The sequence below is a fragment of the Corylus avellana genome, chromosome ca11 (genome assembly GCF_901000735.1).
Source record: "Corylus avellana chromosome ca11, CavTom2PMs-1.0".
Taxonomy (NCBI): domain Eukaryota; kingdom Viridiplantae; phylum Streptophyta; class Magnoliopsida; order Fagales; family Betulaceae; genus Corylus; species Corylus avellana.
In genome coordinates this window covers 4,621,314-4,640,178 of record NC_081551.1, presented here as the reverse complement: position 1 = coordinate 4,640,178, position 18,865 = coordinate 4,621,314, and the positions used below count along the sequence as shown (strand labels likewise).

General features: G+C 33.9%; 1 protein-coding gene across 1 annotated transcript; it reads right to left on the bottom strand.

Annotated features, from left to right (window-relative positions):
• Positions 1-8,424: 8,424 nt before the first annotated feature.
• LOC132166514 (sulfate transporter 2.1-like) lies at positions 8,425-17,641 on the bottom strand. Its single transcript, XM_059577342.1, has 12 exons — positions 17,327-17,641; positions 17,183-17,231; positions 16,309-16,522; positions 16,037-16,214; positions 15,875-15,940; positions 15,534-15,764; positions 15,313-15,431; positions 14,270-14,564; positions 9,703-9,896; positions 9,529-9,617; positions 8,635-8,711; positions 8,425-8,547 (listed from the first exon to the last, which is right to left on the bottom strand). The coding sequence occupies exons 1-12, from the start codon at positions 17,639-17,641 to the stop codon at positions 8,425-8,427; spliced, it is 1,950 nt and encodes a 649-aa protein (XP_059433325.1).
• Positions 17,642-18,865: the final 1,224 nt, after the last annotated feature.

The following is an 18,865-nucleotide window of genomic DNA, read 5'->3' as shown; positions in this document are numbered from 1 at the left end:
AAGTACTAATAGTACTTTAGAAACTACAAAAGACACTTAGAAAAAAAAAAATGAAAAGATACATATTGGAGAAACCAAATTAAGGCATAATTAAAAGCAAGAGAATTTCTTACCAAAAAAAAAAATAGCAAGAGAATTTGAAATTTCTCTGTATTCTGCCAGTCGAAACACTTTTACATAACTTCTAGAAAACTCTAAATTGCACATCATTTGATGCATTGGAAACTAGAGACACAAGGTTAATTATTGGATTGTTGGCTAATTATTTTGGAATTATCCCATAATTAATTTTTAAAACACTCAAAAAAATGCTACTGAGCTATTGTTTTGACTTTACCAAATTAATATATATATATATATATTTTTTTTTTGCTAGGTCATTTGATTGGCCATGGAACGATATTCAAGTGCCCAGCAACTGATGATAAGACCGACAGATACCGGATTTTTTTGAGTGAGCACGGAAGAAACAAAGCACACACTCACAAGGGATAGATAAGTTCTTCAATTTGTATTTATTTCCTCAGTATATATGATTTGATTTATATTTCTTTGTTTTCTCAATTTGTTCTAAATTCTTGAATAAAATATTGATGATACTTTTCATTTTTAATGGAATATTTATTTATTTATTAGTTACCTATGTTTTCAACTTGTACACTTGGCAAGTGCGGTTTTATATATATATATATATATATATATATATATATATATATATATATATATGATAGAGATAAAAGAAAATATTAGTACTAGAGGTAGAGTATCATCGTACTAAAAAAAAAATGTCTTTTACATGCTCTGAAAGCTGATTTGCTAGAGCTGAAAATGGCTCATATTAGCTATATTGTAACTAATATATGGCTTTTAGATCATCAGCTAATATAGTTATCTTGTTAGCCAAAATAACTATTGAAAAACTATAAATTTCTACTTTAACTATTCATTTTTTATATATGCTCCAATAAATTCTCGATTTATTCTACTCTCTATTTTCTTTAAATATTATTTTTTAATCTTTAGATGAGGAGAAAGAGAGAGAGAGAGAGAGAGGACTAGAGAGAGAAACGACATGAGAAAAAATTCATATTATATTAATAGAAACTACTACACTAGTAATGTGAAAGTTTATTGTAGCAAATTTTGATGAAAACCCTCTATTTTGAAAGGTATGTTGGAGAGGTAAAGTAGCTCATATGAGCCATATAAAAGCTCTGCTAGAAATGCTCTAAGCTACGTAGCAATAACTCATATAAGTAGAGTATTTCTAGCAATAGTGTCTATTTTAGCTACTTAAAATACACATTTTTCTATTTTAACTATTAGTTTTTCAATAAAACTCCAACAGATTATCTACTAAATTCTATAGTACTTTCTTTAGATATTTTTTTATATTAGTTTTATTGTTTGTTAAGGGAGAATTAGCAAAGGGAGAGGGAGAGGGAAAGAGAGAGAGAGAAGGGAGAGAGAAATGATTAAAATAATTGTAGAATGTGCTATGGTGAACTTTCATATGAAAATGGGAGTTCACTGTAACAAATTTTTTAGAATAACTTCTTTGCTGGAGACGAAAAATGATTGATAATAGCTATATATAGTGGAGGGCTTTATTTCTTAGAAGGCCTTAGGCAGATACTTTTGGTATGTTAGTTTATCGGTTTCAAAGATAACAATTTTAAAAAAACGCAATTAAATATTTGGTAAAATCATGATTCAACTCTTAAAATGAATGCGGTTTGACTTTAAAATCATGCATTTTTATAAATGCAATGCCTACAAGTTGAAAAGGTAAATTTGTCTACGTTTTCAAACTACCATTTTTTTAAAAAATGCATTTTTAAATGGGACACTTTTCACAATTTTGTTTAAAAATCTAAAATTGACTTGTGAGCCAAATGGGCTCTTAATTTCTTAGACATCTAACCGGCCATGTTAAGTGCACCGTATACACCATCTAGGGTGGTGGTTCAGAGAGTGCCTAAGAAAATTTTCAAAGTGCGTAGTTAGGTACGCACTAGGACATGAGTTCGGATCCTGTAATACTATGGGTATCGTCATATCTGATTAGTATAAATCACCTTATCATTGATGCCTTGGTAAGACTATGTGAGATTATAAATCAGTCGGACTTAATCGAGGAAACACTTACGGTTCTCACGGTCTAAGTCTCTCATGTACGGCTATCAACGGGTATATATGTACTATTATAGTCATGACAAGTAAAATAGCCACAACCAATCCCCGCCCTTCTGATTAGAGAAAAAAAAGAACCGATACATCTTAAAAGTTCATGGTAGTGGACTCGTGTTTGGCAACAATCTCCAGATTTGGTCATTTATACCACATTAAAATACTTTTTCTTAACTAAAAATACAAAAGACATTATCATACGAAACCGATATGCCATTCATATACTTTGACTTCTTCTCCAGAATTGCCTTACTCTCTCATTAACAAGTGAGTCTTTTCCATCTCACTTAGCTGACAAGACATCTATAAGACTCTTACTCTATGGGCCTATACCCACCCAAAAAAAATGATGGGGCTTCCCATTTCCGCGAGAGTCTTGAGTGGAAAATTCCCTTCCAAAAGCGCTCAAGTTCATAAATATGCTTCTTCCAGTGAACTGCGGTTGCCTTTAATAAAACACTCCAAACTCTTCTCAAAAGAACTAAAAAAAGCTTAAAAGAACAAAAACATATATATATATAAATAGTGCATTTGGGATGTTTTGTTCTTGATTGGTTTGCTGACAATTGGTTGTGCTGACGACAACATTCCTGTTTCTGTCACTACAATTAATAGTTACTCGTTGAATATGAAAAAGCACCACTACTTTTTAACTCTACTTCATCCATCCACGTTGTCTTTAATTTATTCCCTTCCATCGGGACATGGTGATGATGGCAATGATGATGCTAAGAATGGATCCATAAAGTAATCATCGTTTTTTTGTTTTTTTTTTAAATTTCATAAAGTTGACCTGAACTTTCAACCGTTTTGACATACTTTTCATGAATTTTCAAAACTCTCACTTAGGCCCTCTAAACTTTGATTTTCTCTTACTTTGGACCCTTTTAACGTTAAAGTCAAACAATTTGACTTTTTATACCCATTTTACCATATCCAAAACTACGTCGTTTTGTGTCCTAAAACTAAAACACATTCCCAGCCCAAAACGACATCGTTATATATATATATTAAAAAGTAAAATAAATTAATTAATTAATTAAAAAAAAATCTGGGATGGCTGGAGCCACCGGGCCGACCGGGGGAGGTCTAACCACCCCCCATGGGCCGTGGGGTGGTCCGGCCACCCCCTGGCCGCGGACAGGAGGCTTGGGGTGGTCGGATCATTTCAGGGTTTCGGCCAATCCAAGATGGGTGGCCTGACCACCCCCAACGCAAGATGGGGTGGTCGAACCACCAGCTGGGTCCCACACCCCCAACGGCATCCTCGACCAACCACCCCTCCTTTTTTTTTGACTTCAGGAATGGACGACTTCCATACGTTGGTGGTCCCACACTTCAAACCGGGTTAGTGACTCACCACCCCTTTGGCCAAAATGGTGGTCCCCACACCCCATTTTACTGGCAAGGGTCTCCGATTTCCCTTTTTTTTTTTTTTTATTACGCTTCAAACGACGCCGCTTTCGGGTCAAGGTGGCTTATATGAAAGTTTTGAAGTCTGGAAACGCAGACGGAGTCCAAAACGACGTAGCTGGTCGAGGGTAAATGGCAAAGTTAAAACGCTGGCCCAGTAAAGAAAACCAAAAGCTCGGTATACGGCAAGCCGGTAGCTGAAAATCGCATTCCTCAAACCAACAATTGTAGGGGTTTTATTAAGTTTTCCTTACTTTTTTTTTTTCTTTTTTTTTAGTCATTGCACTTGTTGTTCTTATAATACCATCATTAGCGTATGAGTCACGACCACTGAGGTTACAAAGCTAAAAAAAAAAAATTGCAAGACTGGTGAAACTGGCTAGTTTGGTAAATTGTCATGAGTATGATAATCATTCATGTCTTTTAACATGAAGATAAGTTTTCTTTTGATCTATTAGAGGATCAATGGGTCTATGAGCGATCCATATAATGGAGATAATTTTCTCCCTTTCTTTGTGCCCATTTCCTTTCTTAATGTTGGCGAACTGATCAAGGTATTTGTATCAGCAAGAACACTATAATTAATTCTCTGAAATTCGTTTGATAACACTTTTTGTTTGAAAAAAAAAATGTTCAAGGACAAAAAGTTTTGTTTTTGAAGTTATTTGTTGATACTTTGAATTTTTTTTTTTTTTTATAAAGAAAATACACAATTTTTTAAAAAGCATTTCAAACGAGGCCAAACACGTTATTCTCGAGATTGCTACCAGGTTGACTAAAGATGATAATGTCTTACCATATCCATGACTTAGAAATCTATATAAATCTAGTACAGCAAGCCACGTCGCCTTAAAATGGCCTATGTATTGTAGTGGAAACTAGAAAGGGTAGCTTTTGGTTAATTAATTATAAGACCCTATTTGCCCTAAATTCATGGATATATTTTATAACACATAATGAGTCACTAAAATTTGCTATTATTAGCTAAAGAACTCCTTTAGATTCGAACAAAGTGGAGGAGTCACGACCTATTGTAATTAATGGCTATGGCGTCCAGGCACCAGAGGGGCTTTGGAGCCTCTGAATACAATGAACCTAGACGCTTTCATGTCCAACCAAAAGCCTTTATATATATATAAAAGTAAAACTAATTGATGGGCGTAAAAAGGGTCGTGAAAGAATAAAGACCATTTTGTCTGCCAATCGTGGATTCGAACCACAAAGTCAGCAGAGCTATCATGCATGGAGGTTTTAATAAACACAAGAAACACTAAAGTAGTGATACTATAGTAATTAGTAAACATAGCCGAATTGATTTTGTCCTCAAAGTTGGCATATATTTCCTCCTCGATCGTCCTATGTAGTTGCTGTCTTTTCTTTTGTCTCTGAATAATTTATACAAATGTTTTTTGAATGTTCTGAAGACATTGAAGACTACCCTTCTGTTGGCTGAGGTGATCTGGAGCACTAGCTAGCTAGACCACGCTTTCAACTTTGCTAGGAGTTAGTTTTTGTTTGCTTTAGTTGGGCCTTTTCTTCCACTTGTAAGCAGAAAAGGGAAAAAGAAATACATGGCGACCAATTTATAGTATGAGCTTTTTAGTTGAGCATGGGTGTTAGTGAGGTTACATTGTCTTTATCGTATGATAGCTGAAATTGCCAAGTGTAAATGTAACGAAAAAACTATATTATATGACTCAAAAGATAAACTCTAGGTAAAATTTATAATTGTCATTATACCATCATGGAAAGAAATTAATGCATGATGTGAACTTTTGAGTTACATTTTCTTTTATCGTATGATAGCTGAAACTACATAGTGTCAATATAATAAGAAATCGTATGACTCAAAAGTTGACCCCACTGCCAATCAACTTTACATTAATTGTCATTACCCCCATTAAAAAAATAAAAAAATAAAAACGAACTCCAAAATGTACAGATAGTCAAAATATTTCATATAGGAGAAGCATCATCAATTGAGTTGATAGACACCGAATTAATAGCATTTACTTAGAGATCACTCAAAACTTAGCCTATATAAAGACATGGTATTTGTTATTTCTTAATTCAATTTTGAAGCAGTATTAATCAAATTTCAATTTTTCAAAAAAAATTTTAGTTTTTTTTTTTTTTTAGGATGATTATGGCCTTTCTCTTTCTTAATTATTGTTATAGAAGTTGTTGTTGTATAAGTTGGACATCAAATCCAGACAATGCTGGCTCGAATACCTTATGAATTTGGCTCTCGAAATTAAGAGCCCTTACAAGCAGCGTTGTTGGAGAAGTTTGTCACAGTTGCGCTGATTGGTCATGATCAGGATAAAGCCTATTCTAACACCAATTGATGTAACGGAAGACTAAGGTAATTAATTAAATAACAACGTCTTTGATTCTACAAGGAAAAACGTCTTCATCTTCTACCCAAAGATAAGCTCAAACCCGCAGGTTGAGAAAAGAACACAAACTCTAAAATTCAGATCAAGCGGTGCTACTCCAATATTGTTTTTGATATTTTCTTTATTTTCGTTTTTATTGGAAATATAGGTAAATATCGTCTTACATCATTTTTGCACCATTGGATTGGACTACGAGTACCTACAAAATAAGAAGAAAACTACCAAATACAGGGGCCAACAGAGAAGTCTTCGATGCTTATGTCAATAGAGTATTTAAAAAGAAAAATATAATAGAGAGAGTTTTTTGGTGGAAGAGGCTCTTATCTCTTTTTCAGAGATTATCCCCATTTTTGTGTAAGATTTTTATTTTTATTTTTATTTTTTAATTGCAATGTAGTGAGCTTGTGATTGTGCAATAGATGTATGTAGACTGACGGCTCTTCGGCTTTTTGCAACCTTTCTATTGAGTAGGCTTTTATGTCAATGGGGCCTAAGCTTTGGGCCCTTGGCTTATATATTCCCAAATCCCATATCAACTTCTAAGATTAGATAGGAGCTTCGAGTTTTGGCCAAAAATCACCACTTTTAGCCAAGGAACCTAAGCTTTGAGAGAAACTTAACCAAAGTCAAAATTCTTAAAGCAACTCCTCATTTGAATGAAATCTCTTTGCTTACTTCGATCAATTACTTGTATCTCACAAGGGACAAAAGGGTCAAGCAATGGTGGAGCCAGAAATTTACAATTGTAAGGGCCAAATTAAAAATATAATAAACATAATATAAAATAGAAAATAAATGTTTTTCACTTGCAACCTCTAATTCCCACACCTAGAATCTTAAAATGATGTTTTTTAGCTGAAATTCTTGGAGATTTAAGAGGGCAATATTTGAGATTTGAAATTTCGCAATTAAAATTCAATGGTGTATTACTTTTTGGAATGTCAACTTCTTTTCTTTTGAATAAATAGTTTTTAATTTTAACGTTGTAATTCATGAACTTAAATTTTTTAAGTTAAATTATAATGACATAAGAGATAACCAAATTGATAAACAATCATAGATTGGAAACAAACATATGTATATATATAATCACGGAATAAATTATAAACAGCTAAAGTGTTTAATTTTTGCTCTGATTATGAACACTTCCCAACTTTTTTTTTAAGGGAAAAATATAAAAAAGCCCCACAAATTAACAGTCGTTTTTTAAAGACTCCCACAATGTTCAAAATGTGCTAAAGTAGCTAATTAAACTATCAAAGTGTGTCAAAAAAGGCCACATATTTTTTTATATTCCAATAATACCCTTATTCTTTTAAAAACTAAAATAAAAAATTAATAAAATAAAAAACTAAAAATTGAATTTTTTTTTTTTAGTTTAATATTTATTTATTTTTATTAAGAATGACATGTGTCACCATTTTTATTGGCATTAATGCCACATTTAACAGAATTTATCACATTTTTTAACGGAATTTGACTAAGGGACTAAATTCTTTTTTTGGAATATCTCAGAAACCTTTGATTTTACTTTCATACGACATGAAGTGATTTGTAATTTAGGCCAACTACAGTGACTAATTATTTATTTATTCCAAAAAACTTTTTTTTTTTTTTGTATTTATTTGCCCATTGGTTTTTTATTTTTCTTTTTAAAAAATTGTTTGTTTTTTTTTTTTTAATTATTTCATCATTTTATTTTTTAAAAGAATAGGGGTATTATAGGAATATTAAAAATAAGTGGCCTTTTTGGATACATTTTGGTAGTTTGATAGGCAACTTTAGTACATTTTGAACATTGTGAGGCTCTATCGCAAATAGCTATTAGTTTGGGGAGTTTTTTTTTTTATATATATTTTTCTTTTTTAAAAAAAAACATTTATCTCTGAAATTTTTTTACGAGTTAATTTTATATAAATCTTATAATATTCTCTAAGAAGCAAATAATGCTTGAAGGCTGATACAACCAAATCAAATATTATTCTTGCCTTATTTACTCGATAGAGAAAAGATAATACATGGTTACCAATTAATAATTCAATAAAAAGCTTTAGAGTGATTAAAATTAAAAAAGACATTGATTTTCAAAAGAGCAAACAAGCCTCTCTTCCAAGTTTTTTTTTTTTTTTCTTTAAAAAAAAAATGAAAAATATATAGGAGCCATTTTCAAAATTTTTCTTCTAAAAAAATAAAAATAAAAATAAAAAGCTTGTGGGGCCAGAGCCCTCACAGGCCACAACGTGGCTCCGCCAACAAGTAAAAGAAATACAAATAATAATATTTCACTTATCCACTTTTGGTTTTTAGTTTCCTACCTCCTTACAAACAGTGACACTTTTTTATTGGATGAATAATTAATTCATCAAAACAAAATTCAAACTCAAATAACAGTTACGCTTAAAGGGTGGCCGCTTTTTTAACACTAAAGTACGCATGCATCCACAGCTTCTCCAACAGTCAAGAAGACCATTCCTCCAATTTTGCCGACAAAGTTGGCTAATCTGAGTTTGTTAATCACTTGCCATCTAGGGTTTGCAATGCCTAACTGTGATCGAGACAGAAAGAGAGAGAAGACACGTTAAAAAGAAAAGTTAAGAAAAAAAAAAAAAAACTGTGAATTAAATTGCCATACCTCTGCTCCATGTGAGACCAGATTCTTATGAAGTTCGTCTAGAGAAACAATCCCAGATGTGTCAATGTTCATTAAACCTATAAAAAATTTGAAAAAAAAACAGAAGAAATATCACCAACTTAATTGAAGCCGCCATTTTTTCTATAAAAAAAATAATAATAATAAAAAATAAAATAAAAAATAAAAAATAAAAAAGAATGACTAATTACATTTTCAGTACCTAGGTTAATTTCCACACTTTTTATTTTTTTTCACCTAGGTTTCAATTCGTATTATAAATAGTACCTGACTTATAGGTAAATACAAATTTAGTATCTTTGTCACCATTATGTTAGCCAAACTAACGGACTGTTATTGGGGTGATTTCAGTCACCCTTGCTGCCCATCTAGGATTGGCCGAACCACTCCTAAGGCCCATGGGAGTAGTTCGGCCACCCCCAATGGCCAAAAAATGATGGCCGAAACCACCTCCAAAGCCTGGGAGTGGTCAAACCACTCCCAGACCGGTTGTATGGGGTGGCTGACACCACCTCCATTGCAGTCCATTAGTTTGGCTGACAGAATGGTGATAAAGGTACTAAACTGGTATTTATCCATTAGTCAGGTACCATTTGTGATATGATTTGAAATCTAAGTGGGGAAAAATAAAAACATGAAAGCCTAGGTACTAAAAAAATAATTAACCCTAAAAAGAAAAAAGAAAAAAGAAATCTGCTATATATATTAATTAAAAGCCATGCATATATGTTGCATGATGATCCATTAATTGTTGCAATTTGTAATGAGTGACAATTGACAAATCATAAAAGTTTTAGTAAATGCTCATCACACAAATGAATGGGAAAACCATATATAATTAATTTTCTGCCTTCTGATCATCACTCAAACACTTACTCGACATGTCAAGAATTACATGTTTGATAGTCGTCCTTCTGATCTTTCCTTCGGCATCCTCCTCTTCTTCAGTCACCCATCTCATAATCCTTAAACAAAATGTAATTAAAAGATACATAAATGTTAATTAATTTATTTCTGTAATTATACCTATAAAGCGGAGAGAATATATACCTTTCTCTAATATTATTGGCATTTGCAAAACAAAGCCAGGCAGATTTGATACGGATTATCAGGACTCCTGGAATCTTCATAGCCATAGGATACTGAGCAACGTCACAAAACGTGCAAGTTCCTGGAAGCCTTCCAAGGATCTCTACCCCTGGTTGAATCGAGACGAGAATGATCTTTGCAAATGATATTGCCACCTGCAATTTAATTACTCAAATTCAGTTTAATTAATAATGTTTTTCCATTTTTCCTCACGTGTAAGACGAGACAACACATGTGGATTATTTTAACTAAAACGAGGATAAACTGTAGAATTAAAGTTTAAACAAATAGTGCTACAAAGTCTGATGCAGCATGACTTAGTAGGCTGCAGCGAATAACAACAATAAAAAACGGATAAGTATTTCTAAATCTTGATTCTATAAAAAATTTTAAAAAAATTTCTTTAAAACGCTATATACTCTGTAGGTTTTCAAGGGAAAACAGAATAACATTCAACTTTGGGGCTTCTTATTGAACAAAACTCAATTGCGTTTTAGGGTCTATAAAGTATGTATTTATAGGCCCCACACCCTAAACCTAATAAAAGTACGAAATTAAATCAAATTGAAACTCTACAGTGCTTGTCTGGACGGAACTTAAGGCTGTCTAGACGGGAACCGACATAAATCCCTTAAAGAGATACGAATTAAAGACAAATTGCAATTCTATGATGGTTGTTCGGATAGAACATAACGCTGTCCGGACGGTAACTCACATAAAACGTAAAAACAGGAAAATAACATAGGCATCCGGATGGTCTACGGACGAGGACTTCAGATGAGGCTCTCGAGTTTAGGCTCGTCCGGACGGGCTGTAGACGAGCTGGCTTGCCGATCTACATCAAAGTCTCTCTTATGTTCCTTCAAGAATGATATAGCTCTTAAAATCATCATTCGACTTGTGATTGATAAATATTAAATTTTAATCAAATTGTGATTTTAAAAGCCCACTCTTTTTTTTTTTTTTTTTGGATACAAGACTAACACAATAGGGACTTCTAGAATTACTCAAGTTTTAAACTCATGATCTCAGCTCTCATACAATGTTATAATTAAATTCACAAACTTTTAGATATAAAATATAGGGGAAACTTCATAAAATCCCCATGAACTTCCATTCGTTTTGACACTGCCCCTAAAATTTAAAAAATCTCAATTAAGGGTATCGAATTTTCAATTTTTTTCAATTATCCATTTTCCTTAGGATTTTTTGTTAATTTTTTCCAAAATACCCCTATTTTTTATATTTAAAAAAAAATTGCAATGATGTTGCAAAAATATTGCAAAAATGTTTTTTATAAAATAAAAAACAAACGCCTATGTTAAATAGCTTTGATACTATGTTAAATATATTGTTGAATATATTGGAGTGGAAGCGTGAGAGAGAGAAGAGAGAAAGCGGAAGGAAACAATGGATTACATTGTATTGATAATAATGTGATTAATGTGATATGCTTACATAGCTCTCTATATATAGAGAGAGTAGTGGGCAAGAAACCCTAAACTAAACCCTAGACCATATAAGGCAACATAATAAACTAGAATTATATAAAATCTTCTAATATCTCTCCTCAAACTCAAGGTGTAAGGTTGAGTTTGAGAAAAATAAAGGGAAATAAAGAGGATTTTTTTTTTTGGTTGCAGGAGTAGTGGCCGGAGACTGGCAACCAGCGGCGGAGGATGGCGGCAATGGAGGTTGGCAGTGGCTGCTGGTGGCAGCTGGAGGACTTGGGCCAACTAGTTGGGCTTGAGACTTGAATCCATTGGAATGGATTGGAGCCAACATTTTGGGCTTAAGAGCTTGGAGTAGCCTTGAATCCATTGGGGTCGGTTTGAATGGGCTGAAGTTGGCCAAAACTCATGAACCATTTCATATGGTCTGACCCAAAATGATATGAACCGAGTTAACTCATTGAATCGGATTGACTAATTTGGACCGGTTTGATAGATTGACCCGATTGGCCTATTCGGCTGAACTGGATTAGAACCCGATAACCCGGTTTTGGACCGGGTTAGAGCACCTTGGATGGATCCGGTTCGGGTTGTAAAAAAAAAGTGGACCAAACCAGATTTGAGACCCACTAGGTTGGGTTGACGCCGTTTGGAACTGAGTTGACAAGTGGGCCGGTTACATGGGCCAAAATGGCCGAAACCCGTGGACCGTTGAATGGGTCAGTCTGGCTCGAAAGAGACGATCCAGTTCTAACCTGTTGAATCAGGTCGAAAATATTGGATCTGGATGAGTTTGAATCTTTTTTTTTTTTTTTTTTTTTGAATCAAGTCGAAAAACGTGGCAGAGGGCTAGGGCTGACATGGCGGGCTCTCTAGAGCAGGGAAGGAGGAGAAGAGTCTGGCGCGTGTGGTGCACGCGCCAAATGCTATGGCCACTCACTGCGCATGCACAACACGCACCAAACCTTAGCTAGGGTTTTTTGGCACGTGAGGCGCGTGCATCAGACGCACTAGGAGATTGCCCGAACATGGACGCGCGTGGGAGGTGCTACCGGCAGGTGCCGGTGTGTGGTGAGACCCTCCTGGCATGTGGAGGCATGTGGAACACCATGGGAGGCGCGTGACTCTTGAACAGAACCTTCTAGAGGCCCGTGGAAGCATGGACAACTAAGATCTCTTCGAATCTGGAGTCAGAGGCGTCTGATCTGTCGTCTTGAGTGGTGTGAAAACCGGGATGATCCCTTGACATGGCGGCGCATGGAGGAGCGTGGTGGTGCATGGAGAAGTGTGGTGGCGCGTGCAGAGTTTGTTGGTTACGGGTCTTCCACGGATTGATAGATCTGTGCCTTGCTAGCTTGATTCTGGGCTTCATTTTCTAGATTGCACTTCGGTGAAGGCGTGGAAGAGATTTAGAGCGGCGAAGCGCTTGTCGGCATGCGGACAATCAAAATGTTAAGATCACCGAAAGGGACGCCGGAAAACGTCAATGACGTTTATTAGAGGCCACAAGAAAGTGGCTTTGATACCATGTTAAATATATTGTTGAATGGACAGAAATTTCCTCCAAATCGATTTGGAGGAAATATCCTTCAACCTACATAATTATTGTGCACATTAAATTTTTAAGGTTATTAATAGCAGTTTACATAACTAAGGTTAACTTTTATTTTTCTTTTGGTTAAATGTTAGTCTAACGTTTTTTTAAGAAAAGTTAGACTAACTAAGGTTAAAATTCCAATCGCATATGTCTTCTTCTCCTAAAGCAACAGTCTTTCAGCCACATATGGAGATCTTGAGAAACAGAGAATGGAGAAAGAAGGAAAGAAAAAAGAACAAGCATGGGCTTTTTTTCTTCTTCTAAAAAGCCAACGTTAGCTCTTCTTTCAGAAATTAGTTCTAAGCTTCTTCTTTTTTTTTATTAATTTTTTTATAAGCCGATGTTAGGTCTTCTTTTCTTTTCTTTTTTTGAGAAAGTTAGGTCTTCTTTTCTAAGCCAACATTGATCTTCACTTTAACATTAATTCTCTCTTTTCTTAAAAAAACGTTAGTCTAACGTTTAACCAAAAGAAAAATAAAAGTTAACTTTAGTTATGTAAACTGCTATTAATAATCTTAAAAATTTAATGTGCACAATAAATGCTGAGACACTTGGCACCATTTTATGTGGGTTGAAGGATACTTCCTCCAAACCGGTTTGAATGAAATTTCTGTCTTGTTGAATATATTGGAGCGAAAGCATAAGAGAGAGAGAGAAGAGAGAAAGCGAAAGGAAACAATGGACTATATTGTATTGATAATAATGTGATTAATGTGATATGCTTATATAGCTCTCTATATGGAGAGAGAGAGAGAAGAAGAAGTAGTGGGCAAGAAACCCTAGATTAGTCCCCAAGAGGTAGCTCAATCGGTTGGGACCACACTTAAGGAACTGGAGGTCACTAGTTCGAATCTTCCTTCCTCCTCTTGTGCAAACATGTCAAAAAAAAAAAAAAAAAAAAAAAAAACCTAGTCTAAACACTAGACCATATAAGACAACATAATAAACTAGAATAATATAAAATATTCAAACAACGTGAATCTTTACAATTTGTTTATTTTTTTTAATTAAAAAGCATATGTATTTTAAGAATTTTGATAAGATTTAATGAAAAATTCTAACGAAATAGGGTAATTGAAAGTTTGATACCCTTAATTGAATTTTTTTTTTAACTTTAGGAGTAGTGTCAAAACGAATGGAAGTTCAAGATTAAAAAAAAAATTAAAAAAAAAAAAAAAAAAAAAAATCTCCCCTAAAATATATCTCATAATTATTTGAAACACCCAATTTATTTATTTTATATAAATCTAATAAGGTCATCCTTTGTCCTTTGTCACAAAAGCTTAAAGCGACACTTAAACCAATAGAAAATAATGGATTTAATTATTTGCATTAATAATTTAACATATTGTTCATTATTTGACCTGATGGATGCATTAAAAATAAAATAAAATAAATCAACTCAGATATTCATGGCTATTTAAACTCATTTATGCATATGCAAATTAAGTTAATTAATAGCAAAGTAATTAAATATTACCGCAATTAGAAGACCAATCTCCACACGTAAGAACAATACGCCAAAGAAGGCTCCAATGCAAGCAAGGAAGTCTAACTTATCAACCTTCCAAATATGATTAGCTTCAGTGAGTTTGATGAGTTGCGGAATAGCAGAAAGAATGATTGATGCCATGGCTGCCATTGGAGTATAATACAAGAATCTTGTGAACAATTGCAATGATATCAGAACGGTAACTGCCATCACCATATTTGACACTAGGGTTTCACCACCAGCATTGAAATTTACTGCCGTCCGTGACAAGGAACCTGCGCATGTGTACGTGTTTTGAGCATTAGTAAATTAACACCAAATTAGGTCAAATCAATTAATTAGGGAAAATTAAGGATACTATATCTTTCTTGATGGGAGGTATATGGAATGTAAAAACAGAAAGAGAAAACATACAATGAAATGCTCCTATGGTGCATTACTAATTAAGTTTTCTTTAAGAAATTATCAATTTACTTCCATCAATTCTAACGAATTGGTCTGCACGTACTGGGTCACAACAAATATTTTTTTAAGATACAATGGAACCCAAAAATCCTCTGTAATTTATGAAAAACATCCTCAGAGTTTCTATTCTAACAAGATAGAGAGACTCGAATTTTAAGAATACTAAAGGTTTTGAGAGAGAAAAAAAAAAAATAAAGAGAGAATTTTATGTCCTAAAAAACTGATGTGGACTCTTCCTAGTCTTAAATCATCAGTTTTAATGTCTGTTCACTAACAAACATTTAATTTCTCAATTAACAATAATTAATTGTTAATGCGCGCATTATGCTAGAGTATACACATAAGCCTAATATGAGTAGGATATTCTTTTAAGCTTCTTTCAAACATTCCATTTAAAACCTTCCAAAACCACAAAATAGCTATATATATATATACATAATAATTTAAAAATTCTTTCAAATGGAAGTCCACTGCATGTGGTTGTATTTTTTAAAAAATATAATAAAGATAATTGGAAAAAATATTAACAGGATGAATTAAGCTTAATTAATTACCTGTTGCAACGTACATAGCAAGAAGTCAAAGATCCTATAACATTCATGAAGCCAAAAGATACCATTTCTTTGTTTGCATCAAGGTGGTATCCTTTTAGGGATGCAAAAGACCGCCCTACTGCCGTTGCTTCCTAATGTTCACAGAAAGACACAAATTAATTATAATTAATTAAGTTAATATTACAAACATTCGTTTGGTACGTCTGTAATTAAATAATTAATTAAATACAAACCGTAAGTCCAACAACAGCAACGATCAACCCAATCTTGGCCACTTCAGTAACATAAGGGCCATCAAATTGTAAAAGATGCACCGAGCTTGGATTAAACCCGGTTTTGACTTGTCTAACAATAACAACACCTTCATCATAGGCCTTTGTCCAATAAACAATCAAAGTAGAAAAAATAAAAGCCAGGAGAGGGGCAATTACTGGCAACCAAAAGAGTTTCTTCTTCCATGTACCCTGATATATGGAAATATTAAGCAACTCTATAAGTCACAATTTTGTGTATATATATATATATATATATATAATGAACCATCTAGGATATATTGGTAATAGTGCTTGGTTACCAGAAGTCTTGTAATTAAGACAAAAGTCAGGCATGAACACCCAAGGACAAAATTATTGATGTGCCACTGCAAACAAAGAAACACCAAGGATATATAAGTGAACTGATGAAATGGTCATCAAAAAAAACAAAAAAAAAAAGCCCTCTAGGATATTATTATAACCTGTTGATGAGCAAGTCCAGTAGAAACGGATTTCATGACAGAGATAATATCAGTTTTATGGGTGAAGTTGGTGATCCCAAGTAGTCCTTTGAGCTGTTGAAGACCAATAATTATGGCGGAGCCTGACATGAACCCAACACTAGCAGCATGGGAGAAAAAATCGACAAGAAATCCCAACCTGTGAAATTGGTAAAAATGCATGATATAATATTATATATATATGAGAGAATGTCAATATATATGTATCAATAAAAAGAAGAAATAATACCCACCTGAAGATTCCAAAGGCAGCTTGAAATATGCCCGCAAAGAGAGTTGCAGTAAAAACAAGGCTCTTGTAAGAAGTTAAATCAGCCCTAGAATCATCTATGATCAATTTCTGAATCATTGCGGATAGAAGCAGCGAATCCACCGCCACGGGTCCAATCACCATGTCCTTTGAAGTTCCCATTACAGCATAAATAAAAGGCGGGACAACGCTTGTGTCTGAGTAAAACACACAGAAGCACATAGTTTCATACACCAAAAAATTGTCATTTTTCATGCTAGCTTATGTAGATAAGTTGATAACAGAGGTTAAACTAGTTAATCCCAACCATGATGCCTCGCAACACGCATCAAGTGGTTCGTTAAGGCCGCGATATTATTCGCCGGCAAAAGTTTGAACTTTACCCGACCCATGTGTGGTGAAACCCCCGATAATGCGGTTATTAAAAAAAGAGGGGCGCCGGGGCGGGGGGGGAAGCTTCACTTTAGACCCTTTATCATGCTTTTTGAGAAGACTCCTCTAAATTTTAAAAACTCTCAATTTAATTTATTAAACTTTTAATTTGATTCAATTGATCTCTTTCCATCAAATTTTAAATGTTAAAAGTGATAAAATGACGTTTATACCCCTTTTTTTTTTAATAAAATTCTAAATTTACCCTTAAAAGTGATAGTAATTTGGTCTTTTTAGGCATTTTCATTAAAAGTTAACCGCTAAAACTAACGGAGGGGGTAAATTGATTGAAATTGAAAATTCATGAGTGTAAATTGAGAGTTTTTAAATTTTATGGGGTATTCTCAAAACGTGCGGTAGTTCAAGGGTCTAAAATGAAGTTTCAAAAAAAAAAAAATAAAGTTAAACAAGCTAAGTGAGCTTACAGAGGCCATATTGAGGTTCGAGCTTTGCTAAAGTTGCATATCCCATACTCTGCATGAGTCAAATGGAAAGAATAATACTAATTTCATATTTTGGTTTTATATATATCCCATGGTGTTAATTAAATATTGTGCTTAATTAATTACCTGGGGAATGCAGAGGCTGGCAATAGTTAAACCAGCAATAACATCGGCCTTGAATTTGGTTACATTGTAGCTTTGACACCAACCAAGGACAGGAAATGCCTCTTGCAGGAGTGAGGCAAGGAGTTTATGTTTAGGCTGATTGTTGAGAGCCGAGACCAAAGCTGCTGTTTTTTTCATGGAACATATAGCTAGGTTCTGCCATAGACCTGGGGGATCTGGAGCACTCACCACCCACCGAGCCCTTTCAGCTGGATCATTCTCCTCAAGCTCAGCCAGTTCTTCTAATGTGCAAAGCTCCAACACTGTCCCAACCATGGTTAATTAATTCTATGAAGCCTTTGTTTCACCTTTGAGAGCAGTTTTAGCTGGTGGCCGGCTCAAAGTGCGTGAATTGTTCTACCACTTTTATAAGCAGATAAAAGGGTAGAATTAATATTTCTTAATTTCTTATTAAAAACCTATCACACTCTATAATACGTAAATTTATGAATAATTAAGGTAATTAATCGCTGTCTGTATTGTAAAGGCATATATATATATTGCATCAAGGGCCAATCACTCCAAGTCAAGGATCGCTGCTTCGGGCCTTTTCAAATTGCTCATATGTGTAACCTTTAAAGGAGGTGGTTTAGTGGTCTCAAGGCAATTTTCATATGGTTAGGTAAACACTTACACTAGGGTATAAGTTTAACTCCCGCAATGAAAATCTTTATGCTTAATTAGTGTAAACTGCCTTAAAATCTCTCACTAACCAGTTGTATTTAAAGCAATAGTTATATACTCTCAAGATAAAGGAATGTATGCTTCTTTGTGATTATCCCCTTAAATTTAATAAAATGGACTTAAAATATACTGATGTTCAAGTTGATCATGATAATGATCAAACCCTGATTTTGTTGTGATCATTATTACTAGATTCGTGCGATAATTTCATTGATTCAATAATTTATGGTAAAGATACCTTCTCCTTAACAGACGTTAAATCTACATTTAATTATGCTACTTTGAGGCCTGTAGGGTCATGGCCCCTGCAAAAATTGAAAAATAATAATAATAATAATAATAATAATAATAATAATAATTGTATTGTTAGAGAATTCCGCCGATTCAAGAAGCTATGGCCTCTACATATATTGTTGACCTTTTAAAATGACCCCAGTTTTATCTCATGTCAAATGATTTTCTTTTATTTTTTAATTGATAATGTAAATAAAGAAGGAATTAAAGTCTTGCATACTTTTTTTCTTTTCTTTTTTTTAAAAAAAAGAGTCGTCTAACTTGCATAGAAAAACAAAGATGTGAGCCTGGGGATGGCTTGGCCACCCCCAGGCCCCAAGGGGGTGGTTCGGCCACCCTCAAACGGTCTGCTTGGGGTGGCCGAACCACCCCAGCATATTTCTTCTTTTCTTTTTTCTTTTTTCTTTTTTTTTTGGTTTTTTGTTTTTTGGATTTTTTTAAAAAAATAAATAAAATATGTGATGGAGGCATTTTGGAAAAAAAAATCAAAATGGTCGAATTGCAACAATTTGAAAGTTTGGG

Excerpts from the sequence above, each read along its gene's own strand:
- LOC132166514 (XM_059577342.1), bottom strand. The coding sequence starts at position 17,641 with ATGGTTGGGACAGTGTTGGAGCTTTGCACATTAGAAGAACTGGCTGAG. Across the intron at positions 16,215-16,308 it reads GCTGCCTTTGGAATCTTCAG|GTTGGGATTTCTTGTCGATT; the intron begins GTGGGTATTATT and ends CCAATTTCACAG. Across the intron at positions 9,618-9,702 it reads GCCAATAATATTAGAGAAAG|GATTATGAGATGGGTGACTG; the intron begins GTATATATTCTC and ends ATTTTGTTTAAG.